Here is a 16,451-nt window from a genome sequence, read left to right as displayed (position 1 = left end):
TCTTTAGGAGGAGCTCAGCTTTATGGCTGGTCAGCTGCGAGGTGCGGGCCAAACATACCACCACCACCTCCCCTCGAAGATGTGGCCGTTCCCCAGCTTAATCTACAAGTTATATAAAGTGTTTTTAACATAGGAAAAGGAGCGTGATTTGAACGAGGCACCTGGGACTCCCCAGGGCTCAGTCACAAGCAGCAGCCAGGAATCCAGATGACCCCCCACTTTGCAGCTCTACAGAGTTAGGGCTTGTAAGCACGAAGGCGCCGCTTCCCTGGGAGAATTAGGCAACAGCTGGGGTGGATGAAGGGTCTGCGGGCATCGGGAGGAGCAGGGAGTGTGGCCACGTATCCTTGGGCGTCCTTGGGAGCAATGGCTGTTCGTCAAGGGGTTTGGTCGCCTGGAAACCTCGGTTTTGGGATGAAAGCCGTTTCTTCTGGAGGTAGTTCTTGCCAGCCTCCCAGGAGGTCTGCAGACTCTGTTGTTGCAGATCTGTAACCACAGCCACAGTCTGCAAGAGGGAAAAAATAGAGCTTCTTACCCTCTTAAGCCCTGTTTCAGCTGCCACCAGGCAGATCCCAATTCCATATCTTACCTAGCCAGATGTACTGTTGCATGGGGAGTTGTGTGTGAATGCGCACCCGCACAGCCCTGCTCATGGCAGCAAGTCTTTGGCTCGGTGGGGGGCATGGTGCAGGCCCAGCTGCATCAGCCTTTCATGTGCGGGGGTGGGGAGCTGTCAGTCATGAGCCGTGAACTAGTCCTGGCGCCTCCTGGCCTCACCACATCCTTTGCCTGTACAGTAATAACAGAAGGGGCTGACGTCACCCACACTTGTTCCTGGCTTCACGGCGGAGAGGCGAGGTTGGCTTCTTACTCATCGAGGGGTTCTTTGCATTCAGGAGGGGCAGTTACAGTAAGTCTGAAGGAGAGCCCTCTAGGTGAAATGGCTGTCTGAGACCATGGGGTGGTGGTGAAGGGGCTTGTCCAGGCGGGGCTGGACAATTGTCTCGGGTCCCCTGGGCCCTAGCTGGGCAGGGCTGCTGAATGTGTGGCTGCCAAGGGGAGCTCCCCCCTCAGTTAGGCCCATACTTGGAGCAGGCAGTTCCTATTGTAGAGCAGGTTTTGGCTTCTGTTTTGGGATCCCGCTAGGACTGCTTGGGCAGGGCAGGGAGGGGGAAGAGCTTGGCTGATGGGTCAGGTGAGGGTCCCACCTCTCTCGTGTCCAGGGAAAAGCAGTCCGTCAATCCCAAAGAGCAGCTGGCTGAGGAGTCCTTGGGGTGCACAGGGTGGGTGCTGTAAGGAAGCAGGCTGTCATTAGAAGCAACTCATCCGTGCCATCTGCGTGGTTGTGGGTATTTTTTTTAATTTAAATTTTTTAAAAAAAAAATGCAGAACAAATGAGCATGAATTACCATTAGTACAATAGAAGAGGAGTACTTGCAGTAGAACCTTCCCCAGAGTTGACAGGTCTGACTTGATGATGATGATTTAGGAGACGGTATGTATTCTCTGTGGTGAAGAGGTCAGGAGGGCCCCCCCTTTCCTGGCTTTCTGCAAACGATGCAAAACTGAATTGCTCAAAAAGGCTTTTTACTCAGATAGGAGGGCTGTATTGTAGGGAGGGGGTCTCGGATGCTTCGCTAATGAGTCAGGGACCAGAGACTTCACCGCTAAGCTGCCTTATGTACTATCTGCTGCTTTAAATGTGTGCTCCTATGAACTGCTAGTGCTTCATGAGGTCTAATGTCAGCCCTAGAATTGCTTATGTTCTGTTTCAGCATTTCTTCTATTGGATTCTTGCTAATGCTATGTCTTTGTAAACTTGTGGTTATTTACCCTATGGCATTGTTTATGGAAATGCCCCTGAAATTGGCTGTACTAATCTCACCCTGTGTAATCTGCCTTGAGTCTCATTGAGAAAGGTGGACTGACTATAAATAAATAAAACTTGAGAAAAAGCAGCGAGTGGGATCCCAGGATCCTACAGCTGGTTCTTGGAACCACCTCCAGTAATCCCATCATTTTGGGATACTTTCCAACTGTGGGGGGAGAACCAAACATGCCTCTTCCAGCAGTTCTCTGACCTGGGGCCATTGGTCAGCAGTTGTGTGTCAAATGCCAACCATACCTTGTCATAGTAAGATCTCAATCTGACACGAGAGGAAGCCAGCCTTGCGTGCCCCAGAGCGGCCCACGGTTTCCTGACGCATTTCATGCCCTCAGCTATGATTTCACAAGAAGGGTATTCCTTTCTTGGAAGGTCTAATGGTCTTAACAAATGGCCAAAATGTTTTATGGTTCTCTTAACATTGAAAGAGTACAGGGTAACTTGGATGTAATTTGGGAAGAACAAGGGCTCTGTTTCATTAAGGGAATTTATTTACTGATTTCATTTATAGTCTGCTTTTATTGTTGAGACTCAAGGCGGCTTATAGAATTACAAAGCAATGTAGTGAAGACGAATACATACAACAAACTGTTCAATAAACCTGTATTACAATATATATACAGGAATAAAAAGTACAATGCATCAAATAAATGATACAAAGAGGAAAAATTGTTTTTCAGACATCAAAAATACAATCCTATTCCTGTTATAAAAATGCCCATCTAAACAACTCCATACATTTTGTGAAATGCTAAAAAGAGCCTGCCCTGGTCTTGGGCAGGTCATTCCATCAGGCTGAAGCCACCACAGGATACTCGGGTACAGGTGGCTGTTGGATCTTCCCAATTTGCAGGTGTGGCACCAGGAGGCTTGGCTCACATGAGCAATGCTGTCTCCGGTCAGCATATCAAGAGAGGCGGCTCTGTAAACAAAGAATCAATAGCGTCATATTTGGAGAAAACCAAACTTCCAGAAATCTCGGAAGCTTGGAGAAATAAGTTGAATAGTGAAGTAACTGACGAGGAAATAAGTAAGGCAATACAATCTGCAAATCTAGGAAAGGCGCTAGGGCCAGATGGACTTACGGCTAAATTCTATAAGACAATGGCTAATGAACTGGCACCATTCCTAAAAGAGGTGATGAATGGGGTTTTAAGGGATCAAAGGATTCCAGAAACTTGGAGTGAAGCGAATATATCATTGATCCCAAAAGAGGGCCAAGACCTGACTAATGTGAAAAATTATAGACCTATATCGCTACTCAACAATGACTATAAAATTTTTGCGAAGATATTGGCGGAGAGATTGAAGGGGTGGCTCTCGGAAGTCATAGAGGAGGAACAAGCAGGCTTTTTGCCAGACAGACAAATAAGAGACAACTTAAGGACAGTGATCAATGCTATTGAATATTATGACAAGCGTTGTGACAAAGAGGTTGGTTTCTTCTTTGTAGACGCTGAAAAAGCGTTTGACAATTTAAACTGGGACTTTATGTTTGCCACTATGGAAAAGCTACAATTGGGAGAAAGATTCATCAGAGCAATTAAGGAAATTTATAGAGACCAGACTGCAGCAATCGTGGTGAATGATGAATTGACCAAGAAATTGACGATAAGTAAAGGAACAAGACAAGGTTGCCCGTTATCTCCATTGTTGTTCATTTTAGTATTGGAGATTCTGATGATACAAATACGTCAAGATGATGAAATTCGTGGAATAAAAATAAAGGACTATTCATACAAGGTCAGAGCATTTGCGGATGACATAATGTTAATTGTAGAGGACCCATTGGAGAACATGCCAAGAGTGATAGATAAGATCAAGGAGTTTGGAGACTTGGCAGGTTTCTTCATTAACAAAAAGAAGTCAAAGATATTATGCAAAAATATGACTAAGCAGAAACAACAATTGTTAATGGAAACAACGGATTGTGAAGTAACAAGTAAAGTGAAATATTTGGGAGTCGAATTAACTGCAAAGAACATAGATCTATTCAAAAACAATTATGAAAAACTATGGACTCAGATAGAGAGAGACTTGATTAAATGGAATAGATTGAATTTGTCATGGTTGGGCAGGATTGCAGCAGTTAAGATGAATGTGTTACCAAGAGTAATGTTTTTGCTACAGACAATACCAATCATCAGAGACTCCAAACAATTTGAAAAATGGCAGAGGAAAATATCAGATTTTGTTTGGGCAGGCAAGAAGCCTCGAGTGAAAGTGAAAGTTTTACAAGATGCAAAGGAAAGAGGCGGAATGCAACTGCCCAATCTGAGACTTTATCATGATGCAATCTGCCTAGTTTGGTTGAAAGAATGGATGACATTAAAGAACAAGAAACTATTAGCCCTAGAGGGATATAAAAAAATATTTGGATGGCACGCATATTTATGGCATGACAAAGTAAAGGTCAACTCGATGTTCCTGCATCACTTTGTTCGGAGAAGTCTATACATAATCTGGAAGAAGTACAGAATTTATCTACAAGAAGGAACCCCTTTGTGGGTGGTTCCATATGAGGTGATAGACCCGAGAGCTGTTGATAATGAACAACAATGTTTAACGTATAAAGAAATAACTAAAACTGAAGCATCCAAACTTAGAATAAAGACACAAGAGGAACTATCACCTAACTATGATTGGTTCCAGTATAGACAGATCAGAGACTTATATAATTCGGACTCTGTAAAGGGAGGTATACGAATAGAGAATTCGGAACTAGAGCAGACCCTTCTTAAAGAAGATAAGAAAAGAATATCCAAGGTATACCAAGTACTGTTGAAGTGGTATACCGAGGATGAGATAGTTAAAACACAAATGGTGAAATGGGCTATAAACTTTAATAAAGAAATAACAATGGAGGCATGGGAATACTTGTGGAAAACTACAATGAAGACAACGACATGTATTAATATCAAAGAGAACATTTACAAAATGATCTATCGTTGGTACATGACACCAAAGAAGATTGCGCTAGGGAATTTGAATACTTCTAATAAATGCTGGAAATGTAAGAAGCATGAGGGCTCCCTCTATCATATGTGGTGGTCGTGTGAGGTAGCCAGGCAGTACTGGGGGGAAATAATAAGAGAAATGAGTGAAATTTTACAATTTCAAATTAATAAGAACCCAGAACTCCTGCTACTGAACTTGGGAATGGAGGGAATTCCAGCCCAGCACAGGACGTTGATATTTTATATGACAGCAGCAGCTAGACTTTTGTATGCGCAAAAATGGAAAGTACAAGAAGTGCCAACTATTGAAGATTGGACTTACAAATTGCTGTATATGGCTGAAATGGACAAGATGACAAGAAAACTGAGAGATCTGGACTCAGGGCAGTTCAACACAGACTGGGAGAAGCTGAAACAATACCTGGAGAAGAAATGGGAGGTGGGAGGAAAACTCTGGCAGTTTGAGAACTACTGAAGTACTGAAGTAGAGGGGGGAGACTTTACCGGGGGGAGAAGAGATAAATGTGAATTAATAAGCAGTCAGATTAATAGATTGACATATATATAGATATATATAGGTTAACAAACAGAACATAGAGAAAATAATTAATTATAAGGACTAAATATAAGGAGCGATTAACTAACAATATTTTCTTTTTTTTCTGACAAGTTTTGTACCAAACTGAATGTCTGAAGATATAGATGGGTCAAATTGATTGACTACGTGAGGGGAGATATATAGAACTATTATAAAAAGATAGAATGAGTAATATATATAGAGAATAAGTCAAATTGTTTGATATAAACGAATGTATGATCTATATGGTTTATGATATATAGAAATATCTGAAATTGAAAAATTGGGATAAATTGTTTATCTAAGATGGAAACAAAGACTTACAGTTTGGGCATATAATGTTAAAAATAGTTAAGGATGTACTGCTTAGAATAATGGAGAATATATATTTGTTTTAGATAGAGGAAGCTAATAAAAGTAAGGGAAAGGGGACAAAGGGTCCCCTTTGGAAAGCTGTTGGAAGTCAACAAAAAGGGGGGGGGGAAAGGGAGGGGGTTAGAGATGAAAAAATTGGGGAAAATTGAATGTAAATGTGGAAATAATGGATTCTAACCCAATAAAAATTTTTCAAAAAAAAAAAAGAGAGAGGCGGCTCTGTAGATACGAGAGTCCCAGAGCATATTCTACTAATTTTACCAGCCTAGGGAAAACCTGTTCTGAGTGTGATATAAATCTACATGAGTAAAAATATGACTTTGGAAGCAGCAGCCAGTCGGTGAGTCCACACTTGCTGTGGCACCAGCCAAGAACGTTGTCAGGCTGCCTTCTGGAAGGAGAGACCTTGGCAAGCTCTGGAAGTGAATTTTAGTCTGAGTGTGCAGAAAAAAACAGCCTTCCTGGGGGTTGGACTAGATGGCCCTGGGGATCCAACCCTAGGGTTCTATGAAAAGCAGGGGGCAAAATCCTGAAATGGCACATTCTCCCTGAGGGTGGGGACACTCTGATTGAATCCTGGGTTCCCAGCTTCCCGGACGTGAAAGAAAGCCAATCTGCTGAAGTGGAGTGCCAGACTCAGGCCTGGGAGCCCTGAGTGCAAATCCCCCCCCCCCTGCCGTGGAAGCTTGCTGGGTGACCTGTGGCCAGGGACATTCACCCATTTAGCTGGGGGTAAAATGGAGGGGGGGGGAGGAACTGCGTATGTCACCTTGAACTCTTGGGATAAAAATGCACTAAATAGATTTTAAAATTTAACTACAAAAGGAAGAAATATTCTGATCCAGCTCATTCCTTGCTGCACTAGAGTTTTGCTTGCAAGGTTTTTTAAAAAAATCATGGATGAATTAACATGTGAATTCCCCCATCAACTGAGCCATTTACCACTTTGGGATTCTGCCATCTCATTTAGCTGCACACCACAACTCGGTGATCCTTTAATCTGTCATCACAGTTTCTCCAAGTTACCAATAAATGTTCATTTTGTTTGTATGATTATGAGCATTAAAAAAAACATCTTTAATCATTTAAGTTTGTTTATAAGGGGATCTAGAATGTCATTTGCCTGCAGATATATATTGTAGGTTAGTCTCATGTAGGCTTTCTCATCCAATGTTTCCTTTGTGCAGCTTCATAGCTGGCTGATAAATCAGTTACCTTGAAGTGAGACTTCAGAAGTTTTGCAAAAGGGTGAACTCTTGCTCAGCAAGGTCCCTCGTGGAAGTCCAGAGGCAGATCTGGTCTCCGCTAAGACTGACAGCAAACGGGGGATTTCAGGTCGTCTTTGTGCAGTGCTCTTTTGGATGAGTGTGCTTTCCCTGTGGCTTGACCCCTAAGACGCTGCACATCGGTATGCTTGCTTATGGCAAACCTGCCACCACCCTGTCCCCTTCAGGGCAGTTCTGTTGCAGTGTGTGCTTCTGAAAGTGCGCCCACGTAGTCATGAAAAAGTCCCCCTCCCACACACTCGAGAAGCCTGAGCCTGCCTGGGCTGTTCCCAGTTGCAGACCTCCCAGTTCCTGAGGTCCAAGTTGGTCTCCAGACCCCCCCCTCCCGCCCACCTCCGCAACCCATTGAATTCATGCATTGTCTTGCAGGGAAGCGAGCGAGTCGGGATTTGTGGGAGGAGGATGCAGCGCCTGGTCATGCTGCTGCTGCTGCTGCTGCTTCTGCTTCAGCACAGTAAGCTCGGTAAGTCTCTGCCTCTTCCTGCTCTCGTGGCCAGCGGAGCGACTGCCCTGGGGCACAGCCTGACCCCCCCCCACACACGCTGTTGAACGCCAGGCCCCCCAGGCTGCTTGCAAGATCCTGCCAGGTGGTCTCTCCTCCAGCAGGTCTGCTTCTTAGAAGAACCACGTGGTGGCCCGGGTGGCGCCCTGTGCTCACTCGGCTCTCCCTCCCCATTCCTTTGGCTGCAGCACTGGGCACCACCCCCCTCAGGTATAAGGCGTGGGTGCTGGTCTGCTGCTGGCCACCTGTGGACAGCAACCTGAGCTAACCTGGAAGGCACCCACCCTTCAGGGCAAGCCTGCTGGAGGCAGGAAGCCTGCTGCTCAGGTCAGCCCAATGCAATGTAGACTTGGCAAGGCTTTCTACATAGCAGGGAAGCTGAAATGGTTTTTTTTGGGGGGGGGCTACTTGACCCAATCTCTTGACCCATTTTGCCAGCCAGAATCACCCTCTAGCGCCCTTTCCAGGAGTTCCTGATATTATGGCTGCCAGGTAAAATTCCATTCTTAATATGGTTTCTTGTTAATAGATACAAGTAGAGGCCTGAATCATGGGATGGAGGGAGGGAGGGAGATAAATCCCTGGAATATCCCCTCCCCCACACACTCAAACACGAGAATAAGGAAAGCCCTCCTCAGCTGTCTGGCACTGCGGTCTGGCAATTGCCCCCTAGCACTAGGAGGATTTGGGGAGAGAATTCAAGAATATGCACTACATGGAGCACATTCCCTAACTCCAGCATCATACATGCACACACCTCCATACACGCTCTTAAAGGTCCTGTCCCCTGCTCAGCTGTAGGAGAGAAGGTATTCCATTAGGACGGAAGGCTGCCTTTCTCTCCTTCCCCTCCTCCCCTTTAAAGGTCTCGCTCATCAGATTTCTTTCCTTTGGGTGAATTGACAAAGGTCTGCTTGCCTCCCTCCCTTGGGGGCCCTCCTGAGCGTAGTGAAGCCTCTGCCTGCATGCCCGACACCAGCCTCTTGCTTCCCTATTCTATGGACTCCAGCGACAGCAGAGCTGTGGCTTTTTGACTTCCTCCTCGGCTGAGCTCCAGAAGTGAAAGAACCAGAAAGGAGAAAAACTAGCCACATGACCCAGCAAAGTCCAAAGATGTGAGATTCAGCTCCCAAGGATGTCCCCTTTTGCTGCCCCATAACCTCAGCCCCATGAAGTAGTTTCCCAATGGGGCTAAATTTCATACCGCTACAAGATTTAAGGAGCCACGTTGATTTGGAGACTCCCGAGTCAAAATAGCAACCGTGCTTTAAACCCTGGAGCTGAGTTCCTCTTTCAGACAACACCCACCCCCCCACCCCCGCTTGGCAAGTACCATTTGTTGTGCGGGGGCGGGGGGGGAGTTCTCCTATAGCAGAGAGACATAGAGGACTCTCCCAGGTGATCCCCCCCTCCCCGCCCCCTCATACCTGGATATGCTGAAACATGCCTTCTGGGCTGCTTTTTTGACTGGGATGTCTTACAGGGATGGGATTTGGGGGTCTCCCCATTGGCAATCCAGCTGTAGATAAAGCGCAGCAGCAGCCGGGCCTCTGCATGACAGGATTCCCTGGTCACCTTGCCCCAGTCTCCCAGAAATGGCCCCGTCACCCTTCCCTGGACCATCAGGGCTTTTGCCATTTTTTTAAAAAAATCAGCTTTAGAACATCAATAGGCCGTCATAGCAACAGGTGTAGCCTATTCTCTGGATTCCCAGCTTTCATTTTTTTTAAGGAAATAAAGTCTCTAGTCTCTTCCCTTTCAAAGACATGTTTTTTTTTACTTATACCTCTATAAGGGGTATAAGTAATAAAAAGATAGAGACTTACTTTTAAAAAACAAAGCTTGAGAATTCAGAGAACCTGCTACATCTTTTGTTCCAACGGTATATCGATGGGCTAATGCTATTTTTAAAAAAGCCTCCTGGTGGCAGGAGGAGAAAATGACGGGAACTGGGTCAGGGGAAAGGGTTGCCACACGGGCCAGAAAATCTGAATTTTCCAACCCACACAGCAGCTATCCAGGCCATACTGTGATCTTTCCCCAAACTTTGGAGCAAAGCTGATTTGAGAAACATCTGAGAAAAGCCAGGAACACCCCCAAAGGTACATGAATGCACCACAATGCTCTGGGGAAGCAGGAAGGGGGGAAAGCTTCCCCGAAGCATTGACCTCGGGGCAATCCATGTCGAAGACCCTCGACATAAGGGGCAGCCCCTTTACTATGCATAGGAGGGGACTTGGTACCCACATGCAGAATCTAGAAGGGAGGAGAAGTTGGACCCCCCAGCCCTCTGTCAGCTCTCTTCCTCCAGGACTGTGTAAACATTCATGGGCTTCAGCAAGCCGATTTCTCATCTCCCCCCCCTTTTTAAAAAAAACCGATTCTCAGCTGCTTTCAACAACCCTTCTGGAGCATCTCATTAGACTGCTTTTTTGTGCCCTTTTCTTTTGATTAATTTACAAGATCCTATTCTTCTGCATTCCGGAGGACAAATTCTGTCAGGAATTTCCCCCAGTGAAGAGTGTGGTTTGCAGAACTCGCGTTCTCCGGGCTGTGCTCCGGCAACCCCTTGAGCCCGGGTCTTCCAGCCCAATGCTGTTGTTTGAGGTAAGTTCCAGCCTTGAGGCACATCCTAATGCGATGGTGCCGTCTCTCCTGATCCACATTCAGACTCTGCTTGCAAGAATCTCAGGTGTTTTGCTGACTACATTGAGACCCTGACCTGCATGTGGCACGCTGGCCCCAGCAGCCCCAGAGTGAATCTCGCTGCCACGTGGTATGTACAGCAGCCGGCTGGCCCCCGTACCTGCTCCCTCAGATGCCTCACGCGTTCCTTTGCCTCGATGGTGTGTGTGTGTGTGGGGGGGCAGGAGCCAGCAGAGCTTTGCCCCTGACCAAGGGCCAATCCTGCCACATGGAACTCTGTGGAGACAACTCATCCCCTTCCCGTGGCGGAGTTCAGGCAGTGGCTTCTGATCTACGACAAAGGGACTGCTGGCCCAAGGAGCCCACGCTGGAAGCCACAAGTGGGTCTACTGGGAGCTCTGGTGGGCCTGCTCAGGAGAAGCGCCTGCTGCCCATTGCGGTGGGGGCGGTGGGTATATGTGCCCTCTCTGCTGCCCCACGATGGTGATGCTCAGGAACCTCTCCCCCTTTTCAAGGGATTGTGGCTCCGGGGGCACCTGCAACTTCCTCTCCACCTCCAGGAACGCCAGCCACACACGATACACTTGCTTCGCAGAGCAGAGGCTGTGCATATTTGGTAAAACTTTTGCTGTGAAGATAACAACGCTTGTGGAGGGAGTGCTCACCATTCTCCCGGGATGTAAGCCCTTCCAGTTCCATGAAAACAGTAAGTGCCCGGCAACGGGGTGGGGGGGGGGAGGGGGGTGCCTGGCAACACTGAAGGGCAGCTGCCCATAATCTGCATGAGTAAATAACAGGGTGAGGAACGCCCAAAAGCACCTCTAAGAAGCTGGTCAGAGATGCATTCCTAAACTCTTCTGACAGCTGTTCAGGGGAGCCCTCCGAGGACTGCCCCTGCCGAATGGCTGCACTTAGCCTGGATGCCCCAGTTTTGCAGGTGGTGGCACCATGGCTGCATCTCCCCACCCCCCTCCCCAGTCTCCTGTTCTTTCTGCCACTGAAGTAACCAAAGAAAGGGGCACGGGCAGGCCCTTCCCATGCCCCTTCGAGCATCCCACAGGAACCTTTCCTCTCAAGGGAGGATGGAGGGGGGGGGTTCCTGTTCTGTGCTGGGGGCTTCAGGGCACAGCCTTGATTTCCCACTCTGTCCTCCTCCTTCCCAGTTAAACCACAGCCTCCTTTCAATGTGACAACGGTGGCCTCCCCAGGTGGCTACAACATCTCCTGGGATAGCGGGTATGCAGCCTACGACTACCTGCACGGTGAGCTGCAGTATCAGCTGCGCTATGGACAGAAGGGCCGTGGCTGGCAGGTAAGGGGGGGGTACCCAGAGGGAGGTGAGGCAGGGGCGAGGGCCCTGAGCCCTCTGGAGAGGGACTGGGAACGAAGATCTCAGCACAGCCAAAGCCGTGAAAGGTGCAGCTGTGCTCCTAGGACCCATTTGGGCGTTCTGCGGTCCCTCTCCCCTCCCGCGGCAGGGAGCACACCCCTCCTCAAAGACCCACGGAGAGACTTCTGGCCCAGGAGGCGGTTGTCCACAGCTGCCTCCAGCTAGAAACTGAACTGGAGCCGAGTGGGTTGTGGAACAGGCAGGACCTCACAACCTCCTTGGACTTGGCCGCAGGAGGACTCGGATTCCAGTCGCTGAGCCAGTCTCAGCAATTGGGCACGGTGGGACACTGATCCCGTCCAGCCCCCCCAGCCGAAATTTCATGGGAGCTTCAGGCAGGCTTCTTTGCAGCACGTGGGTTTCCAGCTCCGCTCTGTCACGGACTGGAGAGTTGGCTGCCTGCTTCTCCCGCTGTTCTCAGGGGCCTCTGCCCACCATCCAACCGAGGGCTTGAGGAAATTTTGGCTGAATTCTGTGCAGAGGCTTATAAGGAGCACTTCTCAGTGGAACCCCCTCCAGCTTCTCCCTTCTTGCGTCGCCAGGGCAACAAGCGTGTTCTGCAGGACATGCGGAACTTGTGGCTGTCCCCCCAGGAACTTGAGGGGGGGGTGGAGTATGAGCTCCAGGTGCGAAGTAGGCCAAGGGACCAGTCTAATTACCGGGGCATCTGGAGTGACTGGAGCTCCCGAAGCAGCCTAAGGACTCTGGCCAGGGGTAAGTAAACAGGCCACAGCCCCCCACCCCCACCCCAATCTGGCTGCTCGGCATGCTGGCGCTACCAAAGGAAGGTGGCACCCTCTCCTGGTGCTGACACTTCCCCAGAGCTGCAGCAGCCAAGCAGGATCCCTGCTTGACACCCCCTCCCTCCCTCCCTCCCTCCCTCCCACTCTCTTTCCCTCCTCAGGTACCAGGGGAGCCACTTGGCCGGTGAGCTCCCTCCTTGCCCTCGGCCTGATAGCTGCCCTTGTGGCCCTCCTGTGCTGGCATCAGGGGTGAGTGTATGGCAGCCGGACATGCCCCTGGGACTTGAGGGGCCCTCTGACCTGTCCCTGCTCAGAAGAAGAGGGGCAGCCCCCCCCCCCCGTCCCCTCCTCTGATGAGTCCAGGAAGAAATGCCAGGGAAGGGTATCATCTCCCAGTCCTCAGCAGCTGGCCTCAGCCATCCCCCAGGACTGCCTTTCAGCCAGGTTCCTTTCTCCACTCCTGCCCCAAGCGCTTGCTTGGCTCTTCAGGCAGGTTGCTGGATTATGCCTTCTACTCCAGAAAAGGGGAAACTGTAATGCTGGAAATCTGTCACGCAGCAAACGTTGGGAGGCCAACCCCACCCAGTCCTTCCTGGGACCACATTTTAAGCTAGCAGGTGGGGTGAGGGTGGGCACCTTGGCACTTCTTGACAGCCCCCCCCTCCCTCTTTCTCAAGTGCAGGCTGTGGAAGAAGATGGACAATTTCATCCCCAACCCAGCGCCTTTCTTCCAGACCCTCTACCTGGTCCACAATGGAGACTTCAAGGTACCAGCAGGGCAGTTTGCTGCACCCACAGACTAGTGAAGGAGAGAGACAAAGCATGAGAGGGGAGCCTTGAGGGCTTGTGGGGGAAGCACACTAAGCAACAGCTTGAGGGGCTCTAGATGTGCAGGCTTTTAAAGAGTTCCCCAGATCCAGCTAGGGTTTCCACAGCCATATAGCAGTTAAAAAGTAAATGGCTGTTAAAAATAAAGGAGAGCCTAAACAGCTTGAGAATGCCTCCGTGAGGGAAGGAGAGGCTCCCCCCTCAAGCCAGTTTCCTCCGTCACCGTAGCACAGGGGGAGTTCCCCCCCTGTTTTTACTGCTCCATGTGCACATAATACTCCAGGGGGGAAAACTCCCTTCCCTGCTATTTTTGTGAGGGAGATATACTTAAATATCCCAGACAGTCCTCATTATGGGGCAATATCCTTTCACTCACCAGGTGCAGGATATCCCACCTTCTTCATATACATATATAGCAGAGTCAACCGTTGAATCCAGTGAGAAGTAAAATCATCTGAGCAGATAATGTTTAACTTCATTTAATAACTCTGTTTACAGTAAAGCAAACAACAAACTCTGAGAGAAACGTGTTCATGGCTTGTATACAAGAGAGAGACAGTTACAGCAACAGACATTCTAACTGTCCCAGAAAGGAACGTTCACTCCCAGCTGGGAGGGGCCAGTTCAACCGCAACAGATACACGGACACGCCGCCAAGCCCCCTTCCCCTCTGCAAGCACTCCTCACTCTTTCCATGCAAATTAGGCTACAGTGATTTATTCCAACAATTTTGACATGGGGAAGCAACTTGGGGTGGGAGGGAGGAGCCCCTCGTCCCCCCCGTGGAGGCATTCTGAGACTGTTTGGGTTCTCCTTTATTTTTAACAGCTATTCCCCAGAGCTGCTGTGTAGCTGCAGAAAACCTGCCCTTCTAGCTTGGCTCTGCCATCCCAAAGGATGGAAATTATGGGGCCAGAAGCTGCAGGAAAACCAAGCTCTGCCCCATTTAAAAGAGAGAGAGAAAGCGCACCAAAATGCAAGGCGCTCAGGGGGTGGGTGGGTGGGGTGGGGGAGGGGTCAGCCTTTGAAAACAGCCCTTCCCCGGGGGAGCCTTGGCTCTTGTGCCAGGAGCCCCGAAGTCCCCGTCTCATACATATTCCGCGCCCCGCCCCCGGCCCCACACATCTGAATAAGGAAAGAATGCCCAGAGGAGAGGGCAGTGGATTCCAGGGGAGACCAGTTTCCTATCACCTCGATGGGAATGGGGGGGGGCTCGCTGCCAGGTGTGCAGAGGGGGGCTCTCTGAGATCATCTGCCATCAGAGGTAGCACAAAAGTCTCCTTGAGAGAGAGGCATCTGAGAGGAGGTCTGTCTCCAACAGCAGCCCCGCGCTTTTGCCTTATTTCAGCAGTGCCCATGTGGGTCCAGCACACATGGAGGGCTCTTTGGGGAGCCCTTTGTGTTAAGCACAAAACCATCTCTGCCACCCCACATCCCCACTAATATCAAAGTTCCTCTTCCAAAGAGGGAAAATAGCCTTAAAAATAAAATAAAGATTTAAACAAGCTTCCAAGAAGGTTATCAGGCCTGCTAAGCAGAGGCAAAGGACCACAACGAGGTGGGGACTGCTGGCCAGCTGGCTTCCTCTGTGAATCTCTGATTTAGCTCCAGTTTGTGTCGATGCAGAAGCAGGGCTTGCTTCCTTTGGCTACCTCTGCAGCAGCTGGTCCCTCTGCTTCCAGCATCTCTCCTTCATCCTCTGTCTTTCTCTATGCAGAAGTGGGTGGGCACCTCTCGTTCTGGAGCCACCCTGGACATCTATGAGTGTGGCACTGTCCTGCCAGAAGTGTACAGCCCCAAGCCCTTTCTCACCAGAGCTGCCATGGGGGAGTCTTCTACACCCCACGGCACTGGCTGCCTGCCGCCCTTCCCTGAGAATCGCAAGTCCGTGCCGGAGTCTGCCTACGGTCAACTCTCCATCGACACAGTCACCGTAGCCGATGTGTGCCCCGAGTGCTCCAGCAGCCTGCAGACACAGGCCTACCGTCACATGCCCGTGGCCAGCAGCCACCAAGAGAGCTTGCTGCCGTTCTGTGAGATGCCAGAGGGGGCCTCTTGGGTCTCTGCCTCCTCTGGGCCCTGGTGGAAGGATGCCTGCCCCGCCCATCTCCAGGGTGAAGCCCTGCCATACTGCAGGGGTGGGCTGTCTCACGGAGACCCTGCAGGCACCTCCTCTTTGGCCCCTGCCAAGCCTCTCTGCAGTGAGCCACTCTCTCCCGCATGGGCAGCTGACGGAGACCCAGGCAACGGTTTCGACCTAGACACCATCGATAGTGGCTTTGCAGACTCTGACTGCGGGAGCCCTGTGGACTGCGCGTTCGAGGGGAGGTGTGCCAGCTGCAGTTCCCCCCGGGCAGAGGGCAGTGCTGCCTCCCTGCCCAGTTACGTCAAGCAGTGGGTTGCCTGCTACACTCCCCCACAGCCCAGCTAGAGGCAGGAGCCAAACCTCCCTCGGGGTCGGCGGCAGTTCAGCTGCGCCTGCTGCATCAGAACTCATCTGGGCTACTTCTGTGTCACTGGAGTGTCAGAAGAAGGGAGCTTTGAGTCTCAAAAGCGTACAACTCTCAGGTGCCCGTGGAAGCAAATCCTGCTGCTCTGCTGCCAACCAGCACGGCTACCTACCTGAAGCTAGCTTCGCTGTAACCTCCTAACCCTTCCTCCAGTGAGTCCAGTGAGCGAAGTCAATTACTTGCCCCACAACACACCGTCTCCTGGTTTGTATCCCGCTCTGCAAAGACAGAGAATAAAGCATCCTTTCAGGCCTTCATTGCAGAGGGGGAATCGTCGGCCTCTGTTGTAGCAAAACGACTCGGACTAGCAGCATGTGTTCCCGCAGAAGGTCTCTCTGAAGAGGGGCCCATTTTCGGGGAGAGCTCGTGCAGGCCTGGAGTGGATCCTGGAGGGGTGGGGCAGGCACGGGTCTGAACCTGGGCTTGGGCTGAAGGCATCAGCGGTGTGCCACCAGCTGCCACAGCCTGCAGGGCAGAAGGAAGACTATGTGGAAGGCTGCCCACAGGGGGAGGGAGCCACGCAGAGCCTGTCTCCGGCAGGGGAGGGGGCCTTCCACCTCTCCTCTTGGAAGAGCAGCCTCAATCCCTTTCCCCATGGCCCGGCTGACATGCAGCCTGCCAGAGGATGCCGCAGAGGAAGGGGTGTGGTGTCCAGGAGGCAGTAGGGTGCCCCTGCCGGCAGGCAGTAGCAAAGAGGCAGGCGTTTCCTGCAGTGTTGGCCGGGGAGGGGTGCCTGGGCCTGGGAGAGGCGC

At 50.3% G+C, this 16,451-nt stretch overlaps 1 protein-coding gene across 2 annotated transcripts; it reads left to right on the top strand.

Annotated features, from left to right (window-relative positions):
- Positions 1–227: 227 nt before the first annotated feature.
- Positions 228–15,941, top strand: IL21R (interleukin 21 receptor). Of its 2 annotated transcripts, none has more exons than XM_054993034.1 (9): positions 228–910; positions 7,450–7,543; positions 10,253–10,358; positions 10,744–10,934; positions 11,392–11,540; positions 12,161–12,332; positions 12,523–12,610; positions 13,044–13,128; positions 14,907–15,941. In XM_054993034.1, exons 1-9 carry the CDS (start codon positions 683–685, stop codon positions 15,618–15,620), a joined length of 1,827 nt encoding a protein of 608 aa, XP_054849009.1. In that variant the 5' UTR covers positions 228–682; the 3' UTR covers positions 15,621–15,941. The 2 variants fall into 2 exon arrangements, with proteins under 2 accessions (XP_054849009.1, XP_054849010.1); XM_054993035.1 differs by having other exon boundaries at positions 628–910; positions 7,450–7,534.
- The last annotated feature ends 510 nt before the right edge of the window (positions 15,942–16,451 follow it).

This window comes from Eublepharis macularius, chromosome 12, assembly GCF_028583425.1.
Source record: "Eublepharis macularius isolate TG4126 chromosome 12, MPM_Emac_v1.0, whole genome shotgun sequence".
Classification (NCBI taxonomy): Eukaryota; Metazoa; Chordata; class Lepidosauria; order Squamata; family Eublepharidae; genus Eublepharis; species Eublepharis macularius.
This window is presented reverse-complemented; position numbering and strand designations above follow the sequence as displayed.

Excerpts from the sequence above, each read along its gene's own strand:
- IL21R (XM_054993034.1), top strand. The coding sequence starts at position 683 with ATGGTGCAGGCCCAGCTGCATCAGCCTTTCATGTGCGGGGGTGGGGAG. Across the intron at positions 7,544-10,252 it reads GCTTCAGCACAGTAAGCTCG|ACTCTGCTTGCAAGAATCTC; the intron begins GTAAGTCTCTGC and ends ATCCACATTCAG. Across the intron at positions 10,359-10,743 it reads GTGAATCTCGCTGCCACGTG|GGATTGTGGCTCCGGGGGCA; the intron begins GTATGTACAGCA and ends CCCCTTTTCAAG.